The sequence below is a fragment of the Camelina sativa genome, chromosome 18, assembly GCF_030686135.1.
Source record: "Camelina sativa cultivar CO46 ecotype springtype chromosome 18, ASM3068613v1".
Classification (NCBI taxonomy): domain Eukaryota; kingdom Viridiplantae; phylum Streptophyta; class Magnoliopsida; order Brassicales; family Brassicaceae; genus Camelina; species Camelina sativa.
Window position 1 is genome coordinate 20,925,878 of NC_141897.1, and position 23,288 is coordinate 20,949,165.

At 33.1% G+C, this 23,288-nt stretch overlaps 3 protein-coding genes across 5 annotated transcripts; 1 reads left to right on the forward strand and 2 right to left on the reverse strand.

Annotated features, from left to right (window-relative positions):
- The first annotated feature begins 3,826 nt into the window (after positions 1 to 3,826).
- LOC104762352 (uncharacterized) lies at positions 3,827 to 6,862 on the forward strand. Its single transcript, XM_010485623.3, has 4 exons — positions 3,827 to 4,524; positions 4,634 to 4,722; positions 4,836 to 5,864; positions 5,954 to 6,862. Exons 1-4 carry the CDS (start codon positions 4,308 to 4,310, stop codon positions 6,719 to 6,721), a joined length of 2,103 nt encoding a protein of 700 aa, XP_010483925.2. The 5' UTR covers positions 3,827 to 4,307; the 3' UTR covers positions 6,722 to 6,862.
- A 4,745-nt stretch (positions 6,863 to 11,607) lies between these two features.
- On the reverse strand, positions 11,608 to 15,479 carry LOC104762353 (MADS-box protein AGL42). Of its 3 annotated transcripts, XM_010485625.3 has the most exons (8): positions 15,114 to 15,479; positions 14,810 to 15,027; positions 13,529 to 13,610; positions 13,174 to 13,235; positions 12,888 to 12,987; positions 12,551 to 12,592; positions 12,399 to 12,440; positions 11,608 to 11,888 (listed from the first exon to the last, which is right to left on the reverse strand). In XM_010485625.3, exons 2-8 carry the CDS (start codon positions 14,989 to 14,991, stop codon positions 11,772 to 11,774), a joined length of 627 nt encoding a protein of 208 aa, XP_010483927.1. In that variant the 5' UTR covers positions 14,992 to 15,027; positions 15,114 to 15,479; the 3' UTR covers positions 11,608 to 11,771. The 3 variants fall into 3 exon arrangements, 2 of the variants coding, with proteins under 2 accessions (XP_010483927.1, XP_087355800.1); XR_015589115.1 differs by lacking the exon at positions 13,174 to 13,235 and having other exon boundaries at positions 15,114 to 15,433; XM_087499674.1 differs by lacking the exons at positions 11,608 to 11,888; positions 12,399 to 12,440; positions 13,174 to 13,235 and having other exon boundaries at positions 12,550 to 12,592; positions 15,114 to 15,433.
- Positions 15,480 to 21,661: 6,182 nt separating this feature from the next.
- On the reverse strand, positions 21,662 to 23,195 carry LOC104762354 (putative zinc transporter 12). Its single transcript, XM_010485626.3, has 3 exons — positions 22,408 to 23,195; positions 22,131 to 22,280; positions 21,662 to 22,048 (listed from the first exon to the last, which is right to left on the reverse strand). Exons 1-3 carry the CDS (start codon positions 23,020 to 23,022, stop codon positions 21,743 to 21,745), a joined length of 1,071 nt encoding a protein of 356 aa, XP_010483928.2. The 5' UTR covers positions 23,023 to 23,195; the 3' UTR covers positions 21,662 to 21,742.
- Between the last annotated feature and the right edge of the window lie 93 nt (positions 23,196 to 23,288).

Below are 23,288 nucleotides of genomic sequence, written 5' to 3' on the forward strand. Positions count from 1 at the left end.
ATATTTGACATAAAATCAAGCTGATTTAACTAAGATTGTGTTAAATAATTAAATCATTAGGAAAAATGTGACGTAATCATAACGTATAAATTACTTATTATGTATTTATTTCCCTTATTTTTTTGTTATAATAATTAAAAATCAAAATAGAATCTCTAACACTAAACAAAATAAAAATATAACAAGCAAATGGTCATGATGTATTGCAGATTAAAAAACAATATAAATATTTAGCCGCACAACAACCGGAAAATTTAGTTATTCTTATATTTACAAAACTTATAATATTTAACAAATAAATACAACCTAAAATCTAAATTATAATAAAAATTATATGTTTGCGATGGACTGCGGGTTAAAGTCTAGTATTATATAAGATATGTGACATGTATTATTTCTATTATCTATACAAAAGTGAAAAACTAATCAAATAAATAATACTTTTTGTAATCAAAATATGTAACATGATTTTTATGCTTGTCAGTTTATCGTCATAGTGTTACTATTGATATTCAAACCAATATAATAATTCCTTGTTGGTTGACGAATTAAAAAAGTAAATGAACTGTCTCGATCGAGCATTTCTAGCTAATTGCTTCGTTCGCACTATACGTTCATTTTGATTTAACTAAGCTCCATATTTGGATTGGATTCATGTATGTTTTAGTTTAAATTAACGAAAAATTAATATTTTATTTTGAATCCAATGAACTCCAAATTTCAAATCAAATTTTTCTCTTTCAAGGATCCAAAAAAACAAAAATCTTAAACAAGAAAAAACCTCTTTTACCTCCTAGTATCTTTTTTTCTTTATCTCTCAGTTTTTTGTTGTATAAAATCTCTAAATAATTATTTACACTATACAATTTTGAAATTTAAAATTTTCACATGAACTATACACTTCGCCCCTTTTGAAATTAATAAGACACAAATTACAAAAACATATATCATTAAACACAAACTTTTGTATATGAAATCTACTACACAATATTTCAACTCTACCCACTCGATTTTTTTTTTTTTTAAAACAAGAACTTATATCCGATTAAAAGTATTTCAACATATATCTTTATTAACTTTATTTTCTTACAAAATTGTTCTGGTTATATATTTATGCGTACAATTCCTGTATGGTCTCAAGCATCTCATTCTGAGCAGTAATTACCTGTCTGTCACAAAGGAGGAAAATGTCATATGCATCAAGATATTTTTAAGAAAATAAGGTAAAACTTATATTAAAAATCACATGTTACCTTCTTCATTGTTTAAATCTCACATTTCATTCCCTTCACAGACTCCACCATTTCCTTATGGGAAGCAATAGTCTGTCATAAAAGTAACATGTCACATAACATACTGTTAAGAATGTTTAAGAAATAGAAAAAAAGAAACTTATATTAAGAATTAACATGTCATCTTGAGGGTTTAGTGAATCTTTTGTGCGTTGACTCAAGCCAACTCCATTCTCAAAAGACTTACATATTGAATTAGAGAAAACTGAACGAAAACAAAAAAATACATGCGATACGCGAAATTTGAGAAATGAAATTATGTAAACAAAAACAAAAAATGGGCTTTATCATCTTATGGGCCTACTTAATATTTGGGTCCAGTATAACAGAAGTTGTAATTGTAATTTTGAAGCACTTGTTTTTTTTTTTTTTTTTAACAATTACGTTGTTGTCTCATAAAAACAATTTCCCTGGAAAGGGGGATCATTACTGCCGTCTGCCGTTTATGTCTCCAGAACTTAAGTGTAAGTCATGTATCTTTCAAAGACCTAATACTACTATTAACTCCATACATTGGAACGTTTTATGGAATTCTACCAATGTCGATCTAACCAAGTTCTTAAAACTTGTAACGATTCTCCAACGTATAGCAATTTCACTATCTTTAATATTAAGTTTGAGTTAAAACAATGCCAAATGCTTTTAATTGTTTTAAGGTATTACCTATGGCGTTCTAACCAAATCTTGAAATAAATTAAATTCCTCGGTACTGATTTGGAAGAAACAGCTTGTGTGCACAACAATTAAGACACAGACTCAAAGAGGAGACATTTACATGAAATATATTCAATTTTGCAAGAGTTATGTTTCATTATTAGAATATGGACCTACTCTTTGATCCGAAAAAAAAAAAAGGACCTACTCCTTATATAGAAGCTACTCTGTTGATTTAGCACATTAATGTTGCCACTCTGCAATACGGAAAAAATATATGATACAATAACATTAATTCCTCTTTGAACTTTTCTTTCTACTCTGCAAATTATGATGTTCTTACGATTCGCTCACTCGGCATTTAATTGTAAATACGGTATCGCAAACAATCATTGCATGTGTTTTCAAAACCAAACAATCAGAATTCCAAACTAGTAATTCACCGTTGGATTTTTATAAGATAAGAAAATAACAAATATATAAATTGATGTGATTTGAATTGGTGATTACCACTAGGAAGGAATCTTGGCGAAAACATATCTAAAATGGTCCATATATAGAAGTTGTGGTCCCTTTTTTTTTTATAGATGATAGCAATATTGCAGGATGTTGCAATGATGCATGTTTATAGCTAGAGACTGGAAAAATCCAGGAACGTAAACTGAGATCTTACCTAATTAGTATGAGACTGGAGAGACAACTGATCTCATTGGCTCTTTCCTCCTCTTCTTCGTCTTGTTTGCTTTAAGCACAATCTTTTGAAAAAAATTCAGTCCTTTTCTCTGTTCTTTTGTTTTTAGTTTTGTTTTAATTACAAGGACAACTCTAACGTGGGACGTACAATGACCATACCTAGCTATTAAAAAAAAATTCATGTGATTCGTATTGGCTACATTCACTTAAATAATACCATGTTATGGTCCAGTCTACTCTCCCTTTATTAATATTCATTGTACACAATGTATCATTCTTTAGTAGTACATGCGCACTACATATATGGGCTGTTTTTGTTTTTACTTTCACTGCTAGCTGAAGTTATTTTACTGTTTATACATACAATCTAAGGACGAATAAATATATATATATATATATATATATATGTATCAATCAGTATGAATAGAACTGTCGCAAATTAAAATAGATACGAGTGATGACCAAACAACGGTCATTTGGGTCAATGTGAATAAGTAGTAGTAGCTAGTCGTACTATATAGTGATACCATCTAAGTACTGATTTTTTTCACATCACATTTATTGATGGATAAGATCATATTGTACTTGTTTAATGATCACTGGGTATTAAATTATGAGAAATCAAGTCAAAATGAATTTAAGGATAAAATTTGAAAGGGAGGAGGAAGAAGACGTCATGGTTTGAAACATAAGGGTCACGATTGAAGATCCCCTCGCTGTTTGTTTGGTAACACCGCCATGGAGTTTGTGTACGAATCTTATTGTAGTTTGAGCTTTTTAATAAATTAATGTTCGTGGATTCTTTTATAAAACAGTGGTGGTGTAGTTGCGAGAGTCTGACATTGTTTTGTGTAAGTTGTAACTAAACATATGCATATTATTATTTTCTTTTTACAGGATTAAGAAACTATATATAAACTCCGAAATATGCAAGTTATTGTAGAATATGGTCCATTTCTTTTTTTCTTTTTTATAATTGCTACTTGTGAGTGATATAGACTAACAGCCTGCAAGTAATGAACTAACAGCGAAAGATATATTTATGATCGGTAAGACTGCTAACAAAAATACAAACAAAACTGTGTCACTGTCGTTGTCGAAATAAAAACGAACACACATTTTGAAAATTTAAGTATAACGCGGTTCAAGCTGCATGTAATTATATATTGCACTACTCGTGTCATGGTGGAGCTAGAGATGTAATTTATAGTCTTCCAACAAAATATATACATCATGTGATACCGACGGAATACTAAACATTTACGTATATTTCAAAGACGCCAAAACCTGCAGGGCCCCTACTTGCCTTTTATAACTAAAAACATTTTTCTTATTTTCATTAGAAATAGCCTTTTCTTCATCTTCCTTTCTTTATTTTTTATTTTTCAAAATTTTAATTGATTTTTCATTTGACAAATCTCTCCTAATTAAAACTCTACGAAAATATAGTTGACGAAAAAAAAAAGCCTATGAAAAATATTACGTATTTATTTATACGGTCATGGATCCACTTTCTCTCAGCTATATTTTTTTCTTTATTCTTATAAAACCAATTCCTCCACACTTATTCATATTTTTCTACTTCTTCCTCCTCAAGTCACACACAAAACCAATTCAACAACTCTCAGAGACTCTCATTCTTAAAACGGTAAAAAAAAAAAACAAGAAATGGGAAGAGACTGGTCCTGGCTCGGCGGAGGGAAGAAGAAATCCTCAAGCAAGTCAAAGAAAGAAGAAATCAAAACGCCACCACCGCCGCCACCATCGTCGTCTCTCGCCGAGAATACTGGAACGGCGGCTGGTTGTATGAGTGCTGTATTCAACATTTTCGATCTTCAACATTTACAGTTTCCTATTAACCACCACCATCTTCATCTTCCTAAAGGTACCAACCATCTTCTTCTTCTTCTTCTTCTTTTTTTTCCTCATTACTTCTTCTTCAATCTCTTTTACATTACATTATCCGATTCTCTGTTATTATAAATCAAATTCAGGTGTAGATGCGCCAAGAAACAGCTTTGAATCAACGGAAGAGGAGACTACATCTTCATCAACCAGAAAAGATGGAAATCTAAATATCTCTGTAAGTGAATAATAAAAAATTTAACTATCCAACTCTGTTTTTCATAAAAATTATAATAAGTCTTGGGTTACTAAAAAGTTTCTTGCTTTTGACCATAAACTTAATTTTGATAGATGGGTATCAAAATCAAGACCAAACCACAAGCAAGATCATCTCTTACAGCTACTGAATCTTATTCTCCGAGCATAAAGACACCAACTTTGGTTGCTAGACTCATGGGTCTTGATCTTGTTCCTGACAATTACAGATCATCTCCTACTCCATCTTCTTCATCTTCTTCTAACTTAATCGATCTCAAGACACCAACAAGATCTTCTTACACCAAGAAACACAGACATTACTCTCTCCAGAGAAACTCTGTAGACGGAGGCACACGTTCTCTTCCGGAGACACCGAGGATTTCACTCGGGAGAAGATCCGTTGACGTCAACTGTTCCTACGAACACCAACGTTCTTCATTTCATCACAGAGACAACAACAACAACAACGCGTTGTCTGGTATTAACAATGTCAAGCTCACGAGGGTCAAAGAGATGAAGATACACGAAGACAAAGAGAATCGGAGTCCACGTGAGTACGCTAGACAGATAGTGATGCAGTTGAAGGAGAACGTGAGCCGACGGAGAAGAATGGGAACTGATATTACCAACAAAGAACAACAATCAAGAGAAGAGACTCATGACTCCAAGAAAGCATCATCTAAGATCACAATCATCACTCATGATTCATCCCCGAGAGTGGGACTAACGGAGATCCCCAAAACCAAACAAACCTCACTTCAGAAAAATAATGTCGCTTCCAAGAATCTGGAAACAACAACAGTGAAGGTTCAGGACAAGAACAGGCTACCAACAGTGCAAGAAGAGCTAAAAGGAACAGAGCAAGAAAAACAGAGGAAGTCTACAAAGAAATGCAAGAAACCAGAGAATTTCAAGTCGAGATTAGTGAAGCCGCCACAGACAATGCAAGAAGAGCCGTTTGTTCGACCACCAGCAACAACAAGTAACAACAACAATGGTCTTCTTCTCATTCAAGGAGACAAATCTTCCAACAAAAAAACACCTTTATCCATTAATCATCTCATCAACTTCACTAGTGTTCCAACCATCAAGAAGAAAGATTCATCACCTCATCACAAATCGGTATTAAACACATACTCTCTCTTCGAAATTAAAACGCTTCCCTTATCCAAAGTTTAAGTATTTATTCTTTTCTTTTTTTTTTTTGGCAGTCAAACGTAAAGGTCAGAGAAACACAAACACCAAGAAACAGAGCATCGTCAACAGAGTTGCCTAGTTTTGCGAGCCAATCACAACCCCACATTGCACCAACCGCCGGCGGCGAGTTAGAGTACATAACAAGAACACTAAGAAGAACAGGGATCGACAGAGACACACCAATCTCATACGCTAAATGGTTCTCTCCTTCACACCCACTTGATCCATCAATCTTCTACTTCCTCGAACATTTCGCTGTTACATCAACCAGACCTAGCAGAAGCAGCTCACCGGAAAACCTCGCTCTCCGATGCAACAGAAAGCTACTCTTCCACTTAGCCGACGAGATCCTCGCCGATATCTTAAAACCACACATCAACCTGAAACCTTGGCTGTGTCGTTACTCTACTCAATCTCAGAGGAATCTGAAAGGTTCAGAGCTCATCGACGAGTTATCTCGGAGAATCGAGCGGTTCCCTTTAGCAAAGTGTTTGGTTTTAGAAGACATCGACGCTCTAGTCGCCGGAGACTTCCCGGAGACCGAGTCGGCGTTTGAAGAGGACGGCGAAGGAATCGTCACGGAGATCGAGAGAGGAATCTTTGAAACACTCGTGACCGAAACGACGGCGGATTACTTTACCACGTGGATGACCAAAACGGCGCCGCTGAAGCGTAACGATGATGTCAGTGGCACGTGGGGAGTTCACGTGACGAGATACTCTTCAAATGTGGGGTCCCACCACGACTCGTTCTCAAGGAGATTGAGACTTCCACGTGGATAAAAGAAGTATTCCACATGGCAGACATTTACTGGTTCTTCTTTGTATAGATCTCTTTTTTTTTTTTTAAGACTATTTACTTATATTAATTTTCAAATACTTTTGTAGCCGTTATATAAATAAATAAAATTAAATTAAACTTTATATATTCTTTTTTGAAAAAGTGGAGAGTGGTGTGGACCGTAATGGAGCTTTTTGGTAGAGATAGATGTGTCAATCTCACAGATGTTTTTGTCCCCCGTCTATTCCAACATCCCATGGGTTTTGCATATGCTATGTAGACTAAAGAATAGTATTCATATTCATGAGCCTTTTCATTTTTAATATCTTTTTTGAATGATCATTTGATGTTGTTGTTGGCAGGCTGTTTATGGTTTCTTTGTAACGACTATTTTAAGATAAAGATGTGTCAATACAAGTGTTTTTTTATATTTCACCCACTTGATGACACTGAATCAACAGTCAAAACTGAATTATGGGGGTCTATTGGATATATTTTGAAATCACATAGTTGTATATCTAGGTTTGAATACAATACACACAAACTAGAGAAGCATACACTATTTTAGGGGTCATAGGATAAGAGAAGAAAAATAATTTTGGGCCTAAGACATTTTGTTTGTTTGAATTTTTGTTTTTTGCCATATTAGCCTTACTCTACATATGTTGTCTTTGTGTGAATTTTCAACTTTTTTTTGTTTACAGTTCGCACGAATTTTGGATTATATCTTAGAATTGTTTAGTGTTTAAATAAAGACCATAATGGTTTGATTACCAGATAATATATTTTATTTTGTGAATCGTGAATGCATATTCATATGTCGGTGTGGTGCAGAGTCTTCTTCATCGGAGTACTTTATAAGTAAAGGTGTTTGTGAAGAGTGTGACGAGTGTTATGCTCTCATGTGTATTTGTCATACGACCAAACAAGGCAACAAAATTAACTATTTTGGACAATAGCATCCAAGCTTTGAGAAAAAAAATATATATATTATGCAATGATTCCATACACTTTAATTTCTTAAATCTATATGAAACTGTCATACATAAACATAATATAGTTTTTCAGAATACCAAATACGTTACGTACCTTCTCTGACGATGTGACACACATCACACATTTTTGCAGAAAGAATTATTCACTCCAAATGGAATATGACACTATAGTTATGGGGATGTGACAGACATGTTTCAATTTTTCTAAAATTAATTGAACACACATGACACTTATATAGTTATTGAACCACCTTGAAAAATATTAAATCAGCGATAAGGCGATAAGCCTAATTGTACGTACTCTAATGATCAACTGATTGATTATGATATCTGATGTGACGAATGATGATCTATTATTAACTGCTTTATAATGTATGTCATAATTTCCCTGGCATACATAATTCATACATGTTTAATTGCTAGTCTATTAGTGTGGACTGTCATTTTTTTCTCAACCTCATGTTTTCTTAATATGCTAAACGTATCGAAACAATCGTAAAACCAAGATTGTGAAGTTATATTAAAAAGAATACTATACAAACACAACAAATTTTCAAAAGCATTTGACGATTATGACGTTGACGATGGGTACAAAAAAACGTACGTAAATTTCAAGAGGAATCTTATTTATGTATCTTTGTTCTTATTATCATGTCATGAGAGTTTGTGCATCTCAGAGAGGTTAAATAATTCTGACGATTGTCCAAAATAATTATAGTAACGGAGTGTAAGAGAAGAATATAAGAAAAAGAAAAAGAAGAGAAAAGTAATTAAAAAGGTGAAGGGAACCTTGTAAAGTAGTAAAAAGACAATACGAAAGATAGATTTTGCATGGACCCGAGACATTTACGTGAAGATTAAAGCTACATCTGTCGTAATGAAGACACCATTCATGCAATTTAGAATCCATATAATACTTAGTTTGTTGAAATTATATTGCATGACAAGGAAACTACTGTTTTGTTTTGTGTTTGGATACGGACTTACGGTAGCCGAGATTGTAAATTAAATCTACTTGTATTGGACATACAAACTTAATCATTATAGAATTCATTTGACAGTAACAAACTCACACTATCAACATAAATTTCAGCATTGAGAATCTCATCAATTACCTCTCAAATTATATTGAAACGTTTTCTCATTTATTACTTTTGACGAAGTTCTGAATATCTTATATATAAGAATAAAATCTAATTCACAGCATACATATAGTTCCAGCACACAACAGATATAACTAATTAAATTTTTGATATAAAAAGATTGTTATTTACAGCCAACAAAATCAAGACATATGACTCAACTTATAACAAGCTGGGATAAGTTTTCCAAAAAAAAAAAAAACAGGCTGGTATATATATCCAAAATTCACATTTATAATCTAGTATAAAAATAAGCTGTGGATCGAGTATCGTCAGATTTCCACAGTTAAATGTCTGTTGTATGCGTGTGTATAGACGTTATCATATGATCATATTATATTTGTCGTAGCTTAGGTGTCCAACTAATCTGTCGACCGTTGAGCGGGAGATTCAAAAATAAGCAGCCAAAATTATAAGATCAGAGCCAAAGTCACATGGGTGATGATTTTTTTTATGTATGATCTTCTTTTACTAACCGTTCTTGATAGGGTTGACCAACATCTATATTAATTGATGTTCATATTAATTAGTTCATCTCTTTGCATCTTTTCTTGCGAATATTAATTGATTACCCAGTTTGTTGGAATTTAAATGTTATGTTGGTAAATCTGTGAACATATTCGAGATATACTTATTAAATAACATAAAATACTATACCGTTGGATTATTTTATATTTAGCATATATGTTTTCGAGAATGTGTATATGCATTGTGTAAATTTGAAGTGTCCTAGAGTACTCTTTCCGGGTACGGTGTTTTCGGATAATGTTAAATTAATAAACGAAATCAAGAAAACGTGAAGAAATGTTTTCCTAAGGAGAAATGTTATCCACAGTATATGAGTTTGAAGAATGGTTGTCCAAAAAAAAAAAAAAAATGAGTTTGAAGAATCAGAAATTGAGATTTTGAAAGCTGATTATTTTTAAGTCCTACACATGTTTCAATATGAAATGTATAATGTGGGTATAACTAGAAGAGAAAAAACATTCTTCCTTTATTCGAACACAACCACATACCCAATGATAAAATTTGGCTAAAAAACTGAAGTTACGTTATGTAGGGCGTAGCAAAACTAGTATTCCAATTCTATTAATTTTACCGTTACAATGGATTTGTGGAAAAATATTGACATGAATTTACTATAACTTGTTCATGAAAATGGACTATTTCTTACTGGCATTTTTTAAATAATTACTATATATTAAAAACTTTTTTTCAGATATTAAAACCTTTTTTTTTTGAACAACTAATCCCTCCTATTAAAACTTAAGAGTTTCGTTTTATTTATGTTTAAATGAAAGGTTCTGTATATATATAGTGGCATATTTGTTGTAATGAAGATCTTTGATTAGGAAGGAAAAGTATTTAATTAATAAACATCTAAAAAAGTATAGATATAGTAGTACTATGTCTAGGATTCAATTAATAAAATTTACTACTGGAAAAAAATGCTAAATTTAAAGTACTTACAGTTAACCTTTTGATAATATTTTCCGATTACAAAAGTTAGATTTTACGTTTCTCTTAGATATTTTTATATCCTTTCGTATTATTAGGAAGGGAAATTGCAGTTAGGCGACCCTTTTGAGAAAAGAGAATAATTTACCTTTGTTCCTCCAATTTACACTTTTCTTTTTCTGGTAATAAAAAAGATTAAGTGTTCAGTGCCTATTACACATTGGGTTTATATATATATATATAATAGTCCAAGAGAAAACTGAAAAGGATTTACAGAAGATCAGGAAAAAGTGTAAAGTTAGAAAGCATACTATGTTAAGTCCTAGAACGACTATAAAAACGAATCAGTCATATGCAAATGCATGGCTCCTCTAACCTATGTACGGTACGAGAATGTAATTTTTAAACACTTCGATATATCCTCCTCATATACACTAATACAAAAGTATAACAATGAAATAATTAATACATGTAATTAATTTCGTAATCGATAAATTTTTCTTTTTGTCTTGAAGGTAAATTTACCGTTCTTGAGAAGAAAAATTAAAGAACTACATACATATCGTCAGAGCTGTGGAATACGATAATCCCAAACCTACGGTTGCAATAATATGTTCTCCACATACATATATATATATATATATATATATTAATATATATCTAATTATAATTAAAGAGCATCTAATGAATAAAGTATTCTTACAGAATTCAACGGTCGAAGTTAGTGGATTTCAAAATTCAAATACAGCAGAATAAGTAGCTAACCGTGACCTGATGCATTTATCTTCTATACATGTAAGAGTATTAATATAATGAAATGAAGTAATATAACCCTATGTAATATACTACTAATATGCATGTCTATGTTTATCAGATCCCCAAAACGAGTTAGCTGAAACAAAGACGGGTGGCCGGGTGGGTGGTCAGTGAGTGGTTGGCTGTGTATCAGATCCGGCCAGAAAATAGTATTAATTTAATCCATTAGATACTTATTGGGCCGCTTGGAGCCCAAACTTGATGAACAAGAAAGCTTTAAAGTTGAGACAATGAGCAGTAAAAGTAGTTTAGAAAAGAATGGCATAATTCAGCCTTTTTCATTGTTTAGTTGACAAAAGTTAACAAAAAAAGTGTCTCACCTATGTTAACAAGTACGAATAGTTGAGCTGTTAATAAAAACCTTCGGCCTAATAGAATTAGTTTTGGTCTTTTGGATCTTGGATGATGACCAGAGACATTCCAAGTACGTATATGAGCTTCGAGTAATAATATCATACCTCACAATTAGCTGAAGGATTTTTTGAATGTAGATACATACTACTCTCTTTAATTATATGTAAGGACTAGAATTACAACAACTATGCTAAAGAGAGATGTTATCCCAAATCATTACGGGCACAATTTATTGAATGATTTTGCAAATTTCATGATAAATAAATAAACATAAAAATATAATGTTACTAGCAGTTTCTATCTGGCAAACCGATGAACAAATCTGTTTGAACATCCAAATTCAGATCTATAACTCTGTATTTCTCTTGGTGTTCATTCGATCCTCTCCATGTATCTACAACATTCTGTTCATAAACATAGATTGCAATTTCATCAACCACAAAATATATAATTTTATGATTTTTATCAGTAGGAAAAAGGATAAAATGACATCTAGATTATATGCGTACTGTTTTTTTTTAAATTCCAATTGTAAACGAACCAAGTGAAAAAAAAAAACTTACTTTGAAATCGGTAAAACTAATGATCTAAATTTCATAAGAAAAAACTACAACTTGAACTAGATCCAAATTTTAACTAACAAACCCATGTAATCTTGATCTATTTTTTTTTCTGGACAAATATATGCTTCATTCCATTAAAATAGAACACAACATACAACAAAGAGATCAAAGTTTAAGGAACTATCAATCATAATTTAAACTATCAATCAGTAAACCCAATAAGAAGTCTTTTGAACTAGTATCCGTATATATATATATATATATATATATATATATATATATATATATTTCTAATTATGTGAGTATAAAGGTATATATAAAATATGTAAAATAGAAAGAAAGATGGATCACCTTTTGATGTAATTTGACGTTCTCTTCTAACAATTGTTTCTCCTGAAATATTAAAACCGACAGTCTCTCGCCATTTTATACAAAGCTAATTAAACATATACATGTATACCATGCATATACTAGATGTTAAACTTTAAAAAAGTATATCATACCTTTGCTTTTAGATTCTCCACCTGCTCCTTGAACAACTGAGCCTACATAAAACATTTTTACAACCTTTTCTCAGTACCATGATAACAACACTAATATATAAAATACACACATGTCTTGGTCAATGTTATCGTATATTAATTGTCACTTAATCGTTCAAAAATTCGTTTTTAGGTTCTTATCTCTTTGAACAAAAAAAAAAAAAAAAAAGAAGGTTCTTATCTAAATGAGTACTATACATAACTAGATGATTGAGATGGATATTATAATTATTGTCATCACGTATATTGCATATTTACCTTATATCATCTTAGTAATATATAGTGATGTAGTATATACCTTTCTTGCTCGCACCTTGCCCAGACTTTTTTGGAGTTGACTATCGATTTCCTGAAGGTCTTCTAGAGAACAAGAAGCAATTCCTTGTCCCAACAGCTTCCTATTAATAATAAATTTTGGTCAAAAAGTTTAAGTTTGTATAATTAAGGGTTTAGATAAAACACAAATTTAAACGGAAATTTTTTAAGAGAATAATAGTCTTTTTTTTTTTGGACGAAAAATAGTCAAGATTTATAATAGCAACAAAAAGAAAAGAAAAACAAAGTCTATAAGACATGATATATACCGTTTTTGAAACTCAAGGAGGTCAATCTTTGTTATCATGTGGCTTGCTTCTTGCTTTAATTGCTACATTTCGCCCACAATTGAAATGATATGACGCAAAAGAGAAGTAAAATAGATCAATACGTAATCTTTGTATATATTGCCATTATAAACTGCTGAACAGTCTATGTGACCATCGATTCTAATAGACTTTAATTTGAACAGATTATATAAAACCGCATCATTTATTTTGTAGTGTGTAGTTTTGATCTCTAGGACTTGGTTTAGTAGGGAATGAGAAGTCAACGAATCAACAGCTTGGTTTAAGTATGATATTACTTTTACCAAGTAAAAAAACAAATAGTTTGGTGACAAACCTGTAAGTAAATTTCTGAGTCGTGATTGCTGGTTTCATGATCTTTTGTGTACTTGCGGTAGCGTTCGATCGTCTTCTTCATACTGATCAAACATATAGACATACATCTCTTTTCAGATTCGAATACATGTACTTATCTTCGTAATTTCTTTGTTGAATCTCTAACTAAAATTATTATATTAAAATAAGAGGTACATTTTACAGCGACAAGATATGAAAAGTTTACATGATTGAATAAAATTTACAAGTTACTTGACTTAAATAGTCCGAAAATGTACTACAATATCTTTTAGCTGTTGGTTAATATCTCTATAGGTAACTATTTAAACCCATGCCCTATGAATTAACATAGCTTTTTCTCCGTTTGTTTTTGTTTTGGCAAATTCATTTGCCTAACATCAAATAATTGAATCTAGTACCATTAATCCAATTGCAAAACCAACGATATATACAATTAGTACATAAATAATTATAGCTACGCCGATCCAACATTGACTATAGCACCAGCTTAAAGATGTAAATGTGTTAAACATTAAGTGGGATGCGTTTTATGATCTTAGATTGGCTTCTTTTTTTTGATAAAAATAGATTACTGTATATAATTGATTAGTAAGGCATATATATATATATATATAGACAGGGTTCTATGTATGCAGTGCACACCTGAATCAACGAAGAAACAGCAAATATAATTACTATTGGCTACAAAAGTAGTGCCCAAATAAAGACATAGCGAAAACCAAAAACGATAGTACACAACATAACTAGGGGCACGAAAAAGTAAAAAAAATTTTAAAATCTTATCTCCAAATAAATTGGTAAAAATATGTGCAACTTGGTACGGATCACACTAAATAATCATCTAAATGATAGTATAATTAAGTCCTATTTAGAGCTAGTTCCGATGTTGTTTTCTGTTAATACTTTTAAGAATTTGGAAACCCTAGACACACATATATCAACATATAACTCTCACTATTTAGTTTGGATGGAAAGTTCAGGTATATCAGAGTTTGTCTAGATTTTTAACCAATTAATTATGAAGTAATACTATATTATAGAATTGAAATTATACTAATAGGGGGAAGAGAAGAAAGAAATCTTTAGGATTAAGACAAGGATCGAATCTCTCAAGTACCAAAATCTAAGAGGGTTGCTTTAGTCAATTATGATTCAGAAAAAAAAATCAGACCAGACACAAACACATGACCTAAAAGCCTAATTAATCTCCAAAAAAAAAAAAAGAATAAAAAGAATCAAGAAGAAATTGGAGAAGACATACTCAGAGCTAGAGAATTCATAAAGCCTTCCTCTCTGAGAGAAGATGATGAGGGAGACTTGAGCATCACAGAGCACTGAGAGCTCATAAGCTTTCTTCAACAAACCATTTCTTCTTTTTGAGAAAGTCACTTGTCTACTCGTCGCGTTTTCTATTTTCTTCATCTCTATCTTTCCCCTCACCATTTTTTCTTCTTTTTTGACCTTTTTCTGCCACAAGATCTGTAAAGATTGATACCCTAAATCAGCCGGTGACCGGTCAACATAACCAGAGTCATAAAAGAGAAATTAATAGAGAGAGATCTCACCAGAAAGGGGAGAGTAATTAAATGTCGGCAGAGAAAATTGAAGAAGAGATAAGCTCGTTTGTGAAGAGAGGGTTCAAGTTTTAAATCATGAACTTCTTAATTAATTAGGAAAATATCATTGCGAGAGATTTTTGGACGGATTACACAAAGAAGAGACTTTGGGTTGAGAGGAGAAGAAAGAGCTGAACTTCTACAAAAATGGAAAGAGAAAAAGGTATTTGGTTTTTTTGTCAGGAACCCTAGAATGATCTGTGAGAGAAGGAAGGGGCAAGTTTTTATTTCTTTTCTTTTTGTCATGGGTCACACAATAAAATGATGCCATTCTCCTTTTTTTAATTTTTGTTCTTGATAATAATAAAAATTTCTGTATAGAATATTTCTAATTTGTGTCCATATCTGCTCCTCGCCACACACATAAGGATAATTAGATGCCAAAACAAGAAACAGGATATTTCTTATTTTTATTTCATTTATGTCTGAACTCCAAATTGGAGTATATTAATTGATATGTTTGTCAGCAAAAATGAAATGATATTAACCATTTTTAACTTATAAACTTTATTCATTACTTCTGTCCCGTTATACTACATTTGTAAACAATTTTCCTCCAAACTACTGTAGTTCTTTTTAGCTAATCGTTTAATGTTGTTGATAAAAATAAAAAAACTTTATTCATTACCTCACAATGTTTACAAGAAGATATAATTAGGAAAAAAAAACGAAGTTACACGAAACTGCTTAGTGACTGTTTTTTTCTAACATATAGTTAATTAAGAAATCTGTTTTTTTTTTTGGTTAATCGTCTTCAAAGTATAACCTATATGGTTCATCATTATCAATTTATCATTGTCATTGTGAGGAATGTTTGCTATGGAACTATGGAACGGTTATGAGAAGATCATCTGTTCTTTCGAAATTCTTTTTATAACCACAGTATGGGGACACCAAAATCTCGATAGAACTGAGATTGACCCCCGGAGATTATGAGTCCTAGACTCCTAGTTTAGGATATTGTCTTAATTAGATATTATTGAATGCATTATGTTTCTTGTTTATCTATATGTACCAAATTTCAACAAAAGATTGTGACTACATTACTAGTATAAAAGTAATTGAAGGAAATCGTTACACTACATTAGTTAAAAGGGTCTTTTTATTCGATATTTCGCCCTCAAGCTACTAAACATAAATATGAACATTAATATTCGGCGCTCAGAACGACGGGAGAAAAGAGCAAATAATTGTACTGGTGAACCGATTATAGTTTTTTTTTTTGTTGGGACAACTGGTGAACCGATTATAGTATTTCAACTTTTTGATAAATAATTGAGAAAAGGATAATCGTGGCAGGTTCAAAATGTTGCATTTTAATAATGGCCGTACGAGATATAACTTAAAAAAATATAAAAAGATATTAAGCATTAGGAAAGGATTACGAATAAACATATTCTTTGCCCTGTTTTGGCAAAATGAACTAGGAAAGAAATAAATACAAATTTTGGAAAGTCTCCACAAAAATAGGAATTTTGGGAGAGAGAAAGAGCGATGGAGTATGGACTATGTAAGCAATATGAATAAACTAATTCTTTGGGTTTGAACTTCTAACAATGTCGTCATTACAAGAGAAATGTATACTTATATGGTTAGTGGAAATTAATTAAAATTTTAAAATAGAGTATATTTGAAAATTTTAGTGATCATTGAACAAAAATGTAGAGAATTATTAATAACAAACCCATTTATCGACAAAGCTCATAGCGAAAATATGTTGCTGGTCTAGTTTTCTATCATACATATTTTTTTTCTTTTTCAAAAATATGTTGTAAGCATTAAAGCATATAAAACCAATGTTTCTAAATTTTAGATCGACATTGATCATGACAACTTATGTTAAAACTGCGTGGGAAGACATGCCAGCCGGAAAACAATAAAAAAGAAGGAAATATGGTTTTAAGCATCATGATGAAGCTGGAAGGTTTTGCTGTTATCATCATCATGCTGATACTAATTTGGATCATGGCCATTAAGAGCAAAATCTTTTAGGGATTTTTCCAGGTATACAGAGGCAACACAAGTTGAAGTTGTAAGAATGCAAATAGTTTGGATATATTCCTATGAACTTCAAATTTGAAATTCTTGACCACGGTATGAGACTCAGACTGTATTGAGACTAGTAGTATTTCCTACTCCTAGTAGTGAACATAGTCATTAACAGAGAAGAAACAAAGTAATATATTGGAGGAACTGGAGAGTCTGATACGTGTCAATATCTTAATGTATTGATGGTTTTTTTTTTGTCAAACAACTTGCGATTCATTACTCAAAACAGATAAGGTTTCTACAAGCATTGTTTAAGCTACAAGATAGAAGGGCATTCCCCAATGCCAAAACAACAATAAGATAAAGCAGAGATAGAAATAATCGACAAAGGATTCTTGAGAGCTTTGAGCCAATTTCTTAGGAGAACTTGGTACATATGAGGTCAAGATTGCCGACAGGCTCTTCCATGAACAAAGCAGTGGATGAGGAGATAGCCACAATCATGAGACAATTTGGCGTTTTAGAAGGTGTCAAAGCTTGGCTTCTTACCGGTTGGAATACACGGATGAGGAGCTTGACGATAGGTCGAGAGTGGTTGGAAGTTCTCTGGAGCTTGCAGGTAGATGCAAGAGTTGCCACATGATGAAGACTGGCCTTGGGCGGAACAAAGCCGTAACCAAATAGGCCACTAATCAGGATCCATATGTCAGCCATCATCCAGCAAAAGGGTTCAATAGACCAAGCCAGACGAGATACAAATGCCATGATTCTTACAAAAATTGAAGCGAAGCCAAAGCAACAATGATGAATTACTCCTCAAATGGATTCCATAGAGTGTGTAATCTTGATCACACATTGGCTAAAATATGGCTTCAACACATGGAACAAAGGATCATATGTGGACTTACAAGGATTTAGATATGGAGCAGCAGTTGAGTGGAGGGTATTCCCGAGGTTAATAGATTGGACATGACAATGCTTGGTGATCACATGGCATGGAGAAAGGGGATTGTGGAAGTATCGGTAACCACCATTTCCTTTGGTGTGACTAGAGACTAAAACCGGAGGTCCCGAAAGCATTGAGCTTTGATGAACAAAATTCTTCGTGGACTTAAACCGGACCAGGATTTGCAGTTGATAGTAATTAACCCAAGACAGGGGTATCGATAAAAGATGCAATTTATGTCGAACATTATTACATCCATCTCTAAAGAAACTTGAAATCGGGTTTAGTCGAAGTTCAAAAAATTTGTACCTAGGTTTATAGGTTGAGGGCTTTGCGTTTGAAAAGCTTAACGGGCCGATAGCTGAGATAAGGCCCACCCGAGTAAACCCTAGTTTCACAAACGGAGACCAGGGAGAAAGATGAAAGCGGCGGCTGACCGTACAAGGCAGAGAACTTTGCGGGGCAGGGAGCTCCTCCGTGGAGTGACAGATCGAAAGGAACAACCGGTGGTCGTGGTTTGATTCAGGGTTTGAATCTAGGTCCATTGGGGAAAACCCTAGATTCATAACCGCTTGCCAAAGTGAGGACTGAAGAAGATGTCTACCCGAGCCTGTCAGAGAGATTTGCGGTGCAAGAATCATCTCATGTGCTTGAGGGATCATCGAAACTAGACAGTGGCCGTGAATTGAATCAATTTGGAAAACTAGGTTCACTGGAGAAAACCTTAGTATCTCAATCAAATGCCAAGGTGAGGAAGGGTTGTAGTGGAGTTTCTCCGGTGAAAGACAGATCAGCGGGAGCTTATATTGGTTAGGTTTTGGGTCGGAGGCAGAGGCGAAAGAAGTCAGAAAAGAATTAAGCAAAAATAAAAATTGGGAAAAAAACTTGCAAAAGAGAGCACTAAAATGAATATATCGAAGACAATAAAAAGAGATGAGTCAGTGGAATCCTGACGCCAGCGAGCAGCAGCTCCACCGACGTTGGAAGGCTTGGTTAAATTGAGCTCTTTGGAAATCGTGTGTGGGAAAGTTTTTGTTCCTTTTGTTTTTTTTATGTGCATGAATTTTTTAAAATTGCAAATCATGTATTGATGGTTATGATTTAAGAAAATAACACTTTTGTGTGCTCTGTTTCTATTTTTTTTTGGGTGGTCAAAATCCATATTCTTTTTTCTATTAGTAATGGAGAAAACAGTATCGAAAAAGTGGAAAGCCAAAAAGGAAACAGTATTGAAATTGGCATCGACATCATCGTACAATACATGTCAGTGGCTTTCTCACGTGTCTTGTATTGATTCGTTTCACTTGCTCCATTAATACTATTCCCAACAGAATTATAATTTCGTTGAGCGATAAGTCATACTTTAGTACTGACTAACTCTACACATCTTGAAATTTCGTTTCGAAATATATTGTAAATTATTCGCTGTTCTATTATTTTTTATAAGAAATCTGAAATTTTTCATTAGCTTTTAATATGTAAGTGAGACGCTCAACAAGACAACAAGTTGTATAGTATTTAAATTAACGTTTTTTTTTTCCATTATCTTACTAAAGTTGCTATGAAATTTAAATTCCTCTTCAATCCGAACAAAGCATCACAAAAAAATTGCTTGTATCATTAAGCATACTTCTTTATCGTCGTTGATAATGTTACTTGATTTCTTTGTATTATATAAATATGTATGATCTCTTTCAAGTTTCAACATTTTTATAACCTCTTTGTAAACAATTTCTTCTAAGCCGTAACAAAAAAAAAAACATTCAGCCCATTTAGATAAAAGATTGTAAAACCCATTTAGATTAAAAGCATTGTGACAAAGGCCCAAAAGATCTTTCTAAGAGAGTTTCCCCAACTAAACGTAACCCTTCTGTTTAAGTTTAACGTTTACGCTTCAAACTAATTAAACTGCTGATCGGAGACATTCACTGATTCACCAGTTCATGTTCGTCTCAGTTTACATCTGGTACGTCCTTGGAACTATTAATAGAATTTCTGCGCTAAAGAAACAAGATAGATCAAAACAATCATAATCGAAATTGGAGTTTCAACTTCATAAAAAAATCAATGGTTTAGATCCTTGATGAATGTGCAAAACAAATGCTATAATTATAAACATACAATTGCGAGAGCCACGAGTTTTAGACTAGAGAGAACAACCATCTGTGTATGTTTTCTATGATCTTCTGGAAATTTCTGTGATTACGTACGTTACATTTACCGGGAAGAACAAGAAATGCAAAGTGTTTTAATATGTAAAGCATAAAAACAAAATGAAAACTTACTCTGATAGATTCATCAATCTCTGTTTCGGATTTGTTTGTTTAAGCGGAAGCAGTGACAGGGCAACTCTCCTTTGGCAAGTGACATAGCCAATAGCCAAAAGAACAATGCAAAAAAAAAGAGAGGCAAATCGACAGAGTCGCCTGCCAATAGAAAGATGCCCTATTACTTCTCCGCTTATTGTAATAACTTCTCCTTCTCCATCTTGTGTTTTGCGATTGAGAGAAGGTTGGTTGGGTTATTTATGGACTCATGGCTCAGTTTATATATATATATACAAGTTTTGATAATAAAGGTGACTTTTTGACATTTGAGTGATTTTGAGAAAAAAGAAGAAGATGCTTTAATGGGGTTATTCCCATGGATATCCATCTCCATTTTTCTTTCTTTTTCAAGTGTTGCCTTTTGATGATGATGCTTCTCTTATTCTCTCATTATTTTGCTTCATAATGAAGCCATTCAAGGATGTGTTTTCTTTTTTAAACCCACCCAGGTTCAAAAGCATGTATGTCTCTACTAATGAAGCATTTTACTTTGCATATGTATTATACGCACACATTCATGTTTTCATATGCGGCGAGCACTAGAATGGTTTTTTTCCATGAAAAAGCAACGAATCTAGGCCTTTTAATTGTCTCAATATAATTAAAATGTAGACTGCTTATGGAAGTGGAAGAAACAAATCAAAGATGTTTTTTTTACCCACCCAAGTTCAAAGGCATGTCTCTACTAACGAAGCATTTTACTTTCCTTTCATATGTCTATCTACTCATGAGTGCTAAAATGATATTTTCATAACGAAAAATAAAAGAATCTAGATAAGCTTTTTTCTTTTCTTTTTTGTCTCAAGATAATTAAAATGTAGACTGGTGATTACGGAAGTGGAAGAATTGGAATAAAAACTTGTAAAATGGCATATCCTGTATGAAGGGGTTATACCATGAATATCCAGAAGATGAAAACGGATCGTTTTGATGAGAATTTGATCTCTTGGTTTATGCTTTTATGAAGGGCCATAGTTGTGACTTTGTGAGGGTCATATTCATTACAAAATTATCCAATTTTTGAGTAGCTTGTTGACAAATCTCTTTCTTACTACCAGTTTTTGCAGGTTGTGGAGTGATTTGCTTTTGTCCCACAAAATGGTTAAAGTTTTCGCTCTACTTTATGAGGCATCATTAGGCTTAGGATTTTATTTATTTTACATTCTAATAATCCTCATAACTTACTCAAGAGAGCGCAATCAGGAGCTGATAGCATCTTGCCACGAATTGACTGATTTTTATATCAAAATCCAAATACTATTTATTTGTTCTAAAAAAAATCTCAAAAATCTATGAAAAAAACACATAAAACTTATTCAAGCCCACAAAGCTATAAGCGACATCAAACCAGCACCAACAACAAGAGATAAGCTACAAAATAATTGTATCTTCAAACTACTCTGAACTTTGTGGTTCATGAAAAGTGGAGCTACCAAATCAACAAGGGCCATGTAAATCAAGATTCCAGCAGCTGCAGCGTTAAGGAAACCAGAAACTTTTAGGGCCATTGGGCTATTCTCATTGTAAATCTCTGACACTCCAATACCAATTCCGATCCCTACTGGTGCCGTGAGTGAGAAGAACAACAACATAACCCAAATTTTCTTTGCTTCAAACTTTGCCTGCACACACAGAAATATGTAAGTTTTATCTCCTCAACTGATATAATCATATGAAAGTAAGAAATAATGATTGTAAGATTACCTCAGAGATGCAACCACCAAGACCAAAACCTTCAAACAATTGATGGAAGGTAATTGCAGCTATGAGAGGCTTTATTGTGCTTACACTTGGAGATACTCCCAGAGATACTCCTATTATCACTGAGTGAACCACAATACCTAATTCCAATATCTATCACCATAAGAAAAAACAGAGTCAATACTATTTTTTAAAACATATTCAAGAATTTAATTAACAGAAGAAAAAAAAACAAAAGGTTTGGATTTTGGAAATTGGGTTTTTGTGTGTTTTCACTTACTTGAGTTACAATCTTTTTCCTAATATCAGTGTGATCATCTTGGGGAACAAGAAGAGAGCCATGGGAATGTCCTTGTGAGGCATGAGTATGAGCAGAGGCAGCATGAGAATGTTCCTCCGTATCTCCTCCTGTACTCACCGGCAAAGTCTTACCCTCCATCTCCAACCGAGATCTGTTGAAATAACCTGAAGCAAAGGACTCAATCAACATTGTCAAGATCGAAGCAGACATAGCCACAAGCCCCGTCATCGGAAAATCACCCCACGGTGGCTCTTCTCCAAGGCACGGACTAGTGAGACTCTCGGTAGCATCGGGAAGAATGTGGACAAAACCAGTGGCTAGGATTACTCCCGCGGCGAATGCTTTTACATACATGAAGAAATCGCTCTCTGACTTGAGGCCATAAATAGGTAAACAGACTCCAATTACTCCGGCAAATAGGATGGAGAAAAAGGCTACGATCTTGAAATTACGAACTGATGCTTTTGCCGCAGCAGAGTCACCACCTTTGGATCCGCCACATTCGCTTTCTTCCTCTGCCGCTGAGACTAGAAGAGGTAGAATAAACAAGTAGAGAAGGAAAGCAGAAATTAGGGTTTTTTGGAATATACCCATCGTTGGCTTTTGGATAAAAGTTAGGGTTTGTTTTTTTCTTTGTTTCTTCCTCGGTGGCTTTGATTTATGAGTTTGTAACAGTGAACAACTCACGTTGCTTATATACAAGAGATTCTCGTTTACACAGGGTTTTGGAGATATTGAATTTTCGTTTGATAGGTTTAAAGCGTTTGACCCTCAAGATATGTAATTTGTGTAATTCTCTGGCAATAATGTCGACATGCACAGTAATAATATTTTTTTTACTTCTAATTTTGATAATGATG

What these genes read in the sequence shown, in the direction of transcription:
- LOC104762352 (XM_010485623.3), top strand. Translation starts at nt 4,308, where the DNA reads ATGGGAAGAGACTGGTCCTGGCTCGGCGGAGGGAAGAAGAAATCCTCA. An exon ending in ATGGAAATCTAAATATCTCT is followed by an intron (nt 4,723 to 4,835) that starts GTAAGTGAATAA and finishes TAATTTTGATAG; the next exon opens with ATGGGTATCAAAATCAAGAC. An exon ending in CATCACCTCATCACAAATCG is followed by an intron (nt 5,865 to 5,953) that starts GTATTAAACACA and finishes TTTTTTTGGCAG; the next exon opens with TCAAACGTAAAGGTCAGAGA.
- LOC104762353 (XM_010485625.3), bottom strand. Translation starts at nt 14,991, where the DNA reads ATGGTGAGGGGAAAGATAGAGATGAAGAAAATAGAAAACGCGACGAGT. An exon ending in TATGAATTCTCTAGCTCTGA is followed by an intron (nt 13,611 to 14,809) that starts GTATGTCTTCTC and finishes ATGTTTGATCAG; the next exon opens with TATGAAGAAGACGATCGAAC. An exon ending in GCAAGGTGCGAGCAAGAAAG is followed by an intron (nt 12,593 to 12,887) that starts GTATATACTACA and finishes TGTTTTATGTAG; the next exon opens with GCTCAGTTGTTCAAGGAGCA.
- LOC104762354 (XM_010485626.3), bottom strand. Translation starts at nt 23,022, where the DNA reads ATGGGTATATTCCAAAAAACCCTAATTTCTGCTTTCCTTCTCTACTTG. An exon ending in GGAAAAAGATTGTAACTCAA is followed by an intron (nt 22,281 to 22,407) that starts GTAAGTGAAAAC and finishes TTATGGTGATAG; the next exon opens with ATATTGGAATTAGGTATTGT. An exon ending in TTGGTGGTTGCATCTCTGAG is followed by an intron (nt 22,049 to 22,130) that starts GTAATCTTACAA and finishes CTGTGTGTGCAG; the next exon opens with GCAAAGTTTGAAGCAAAGAA.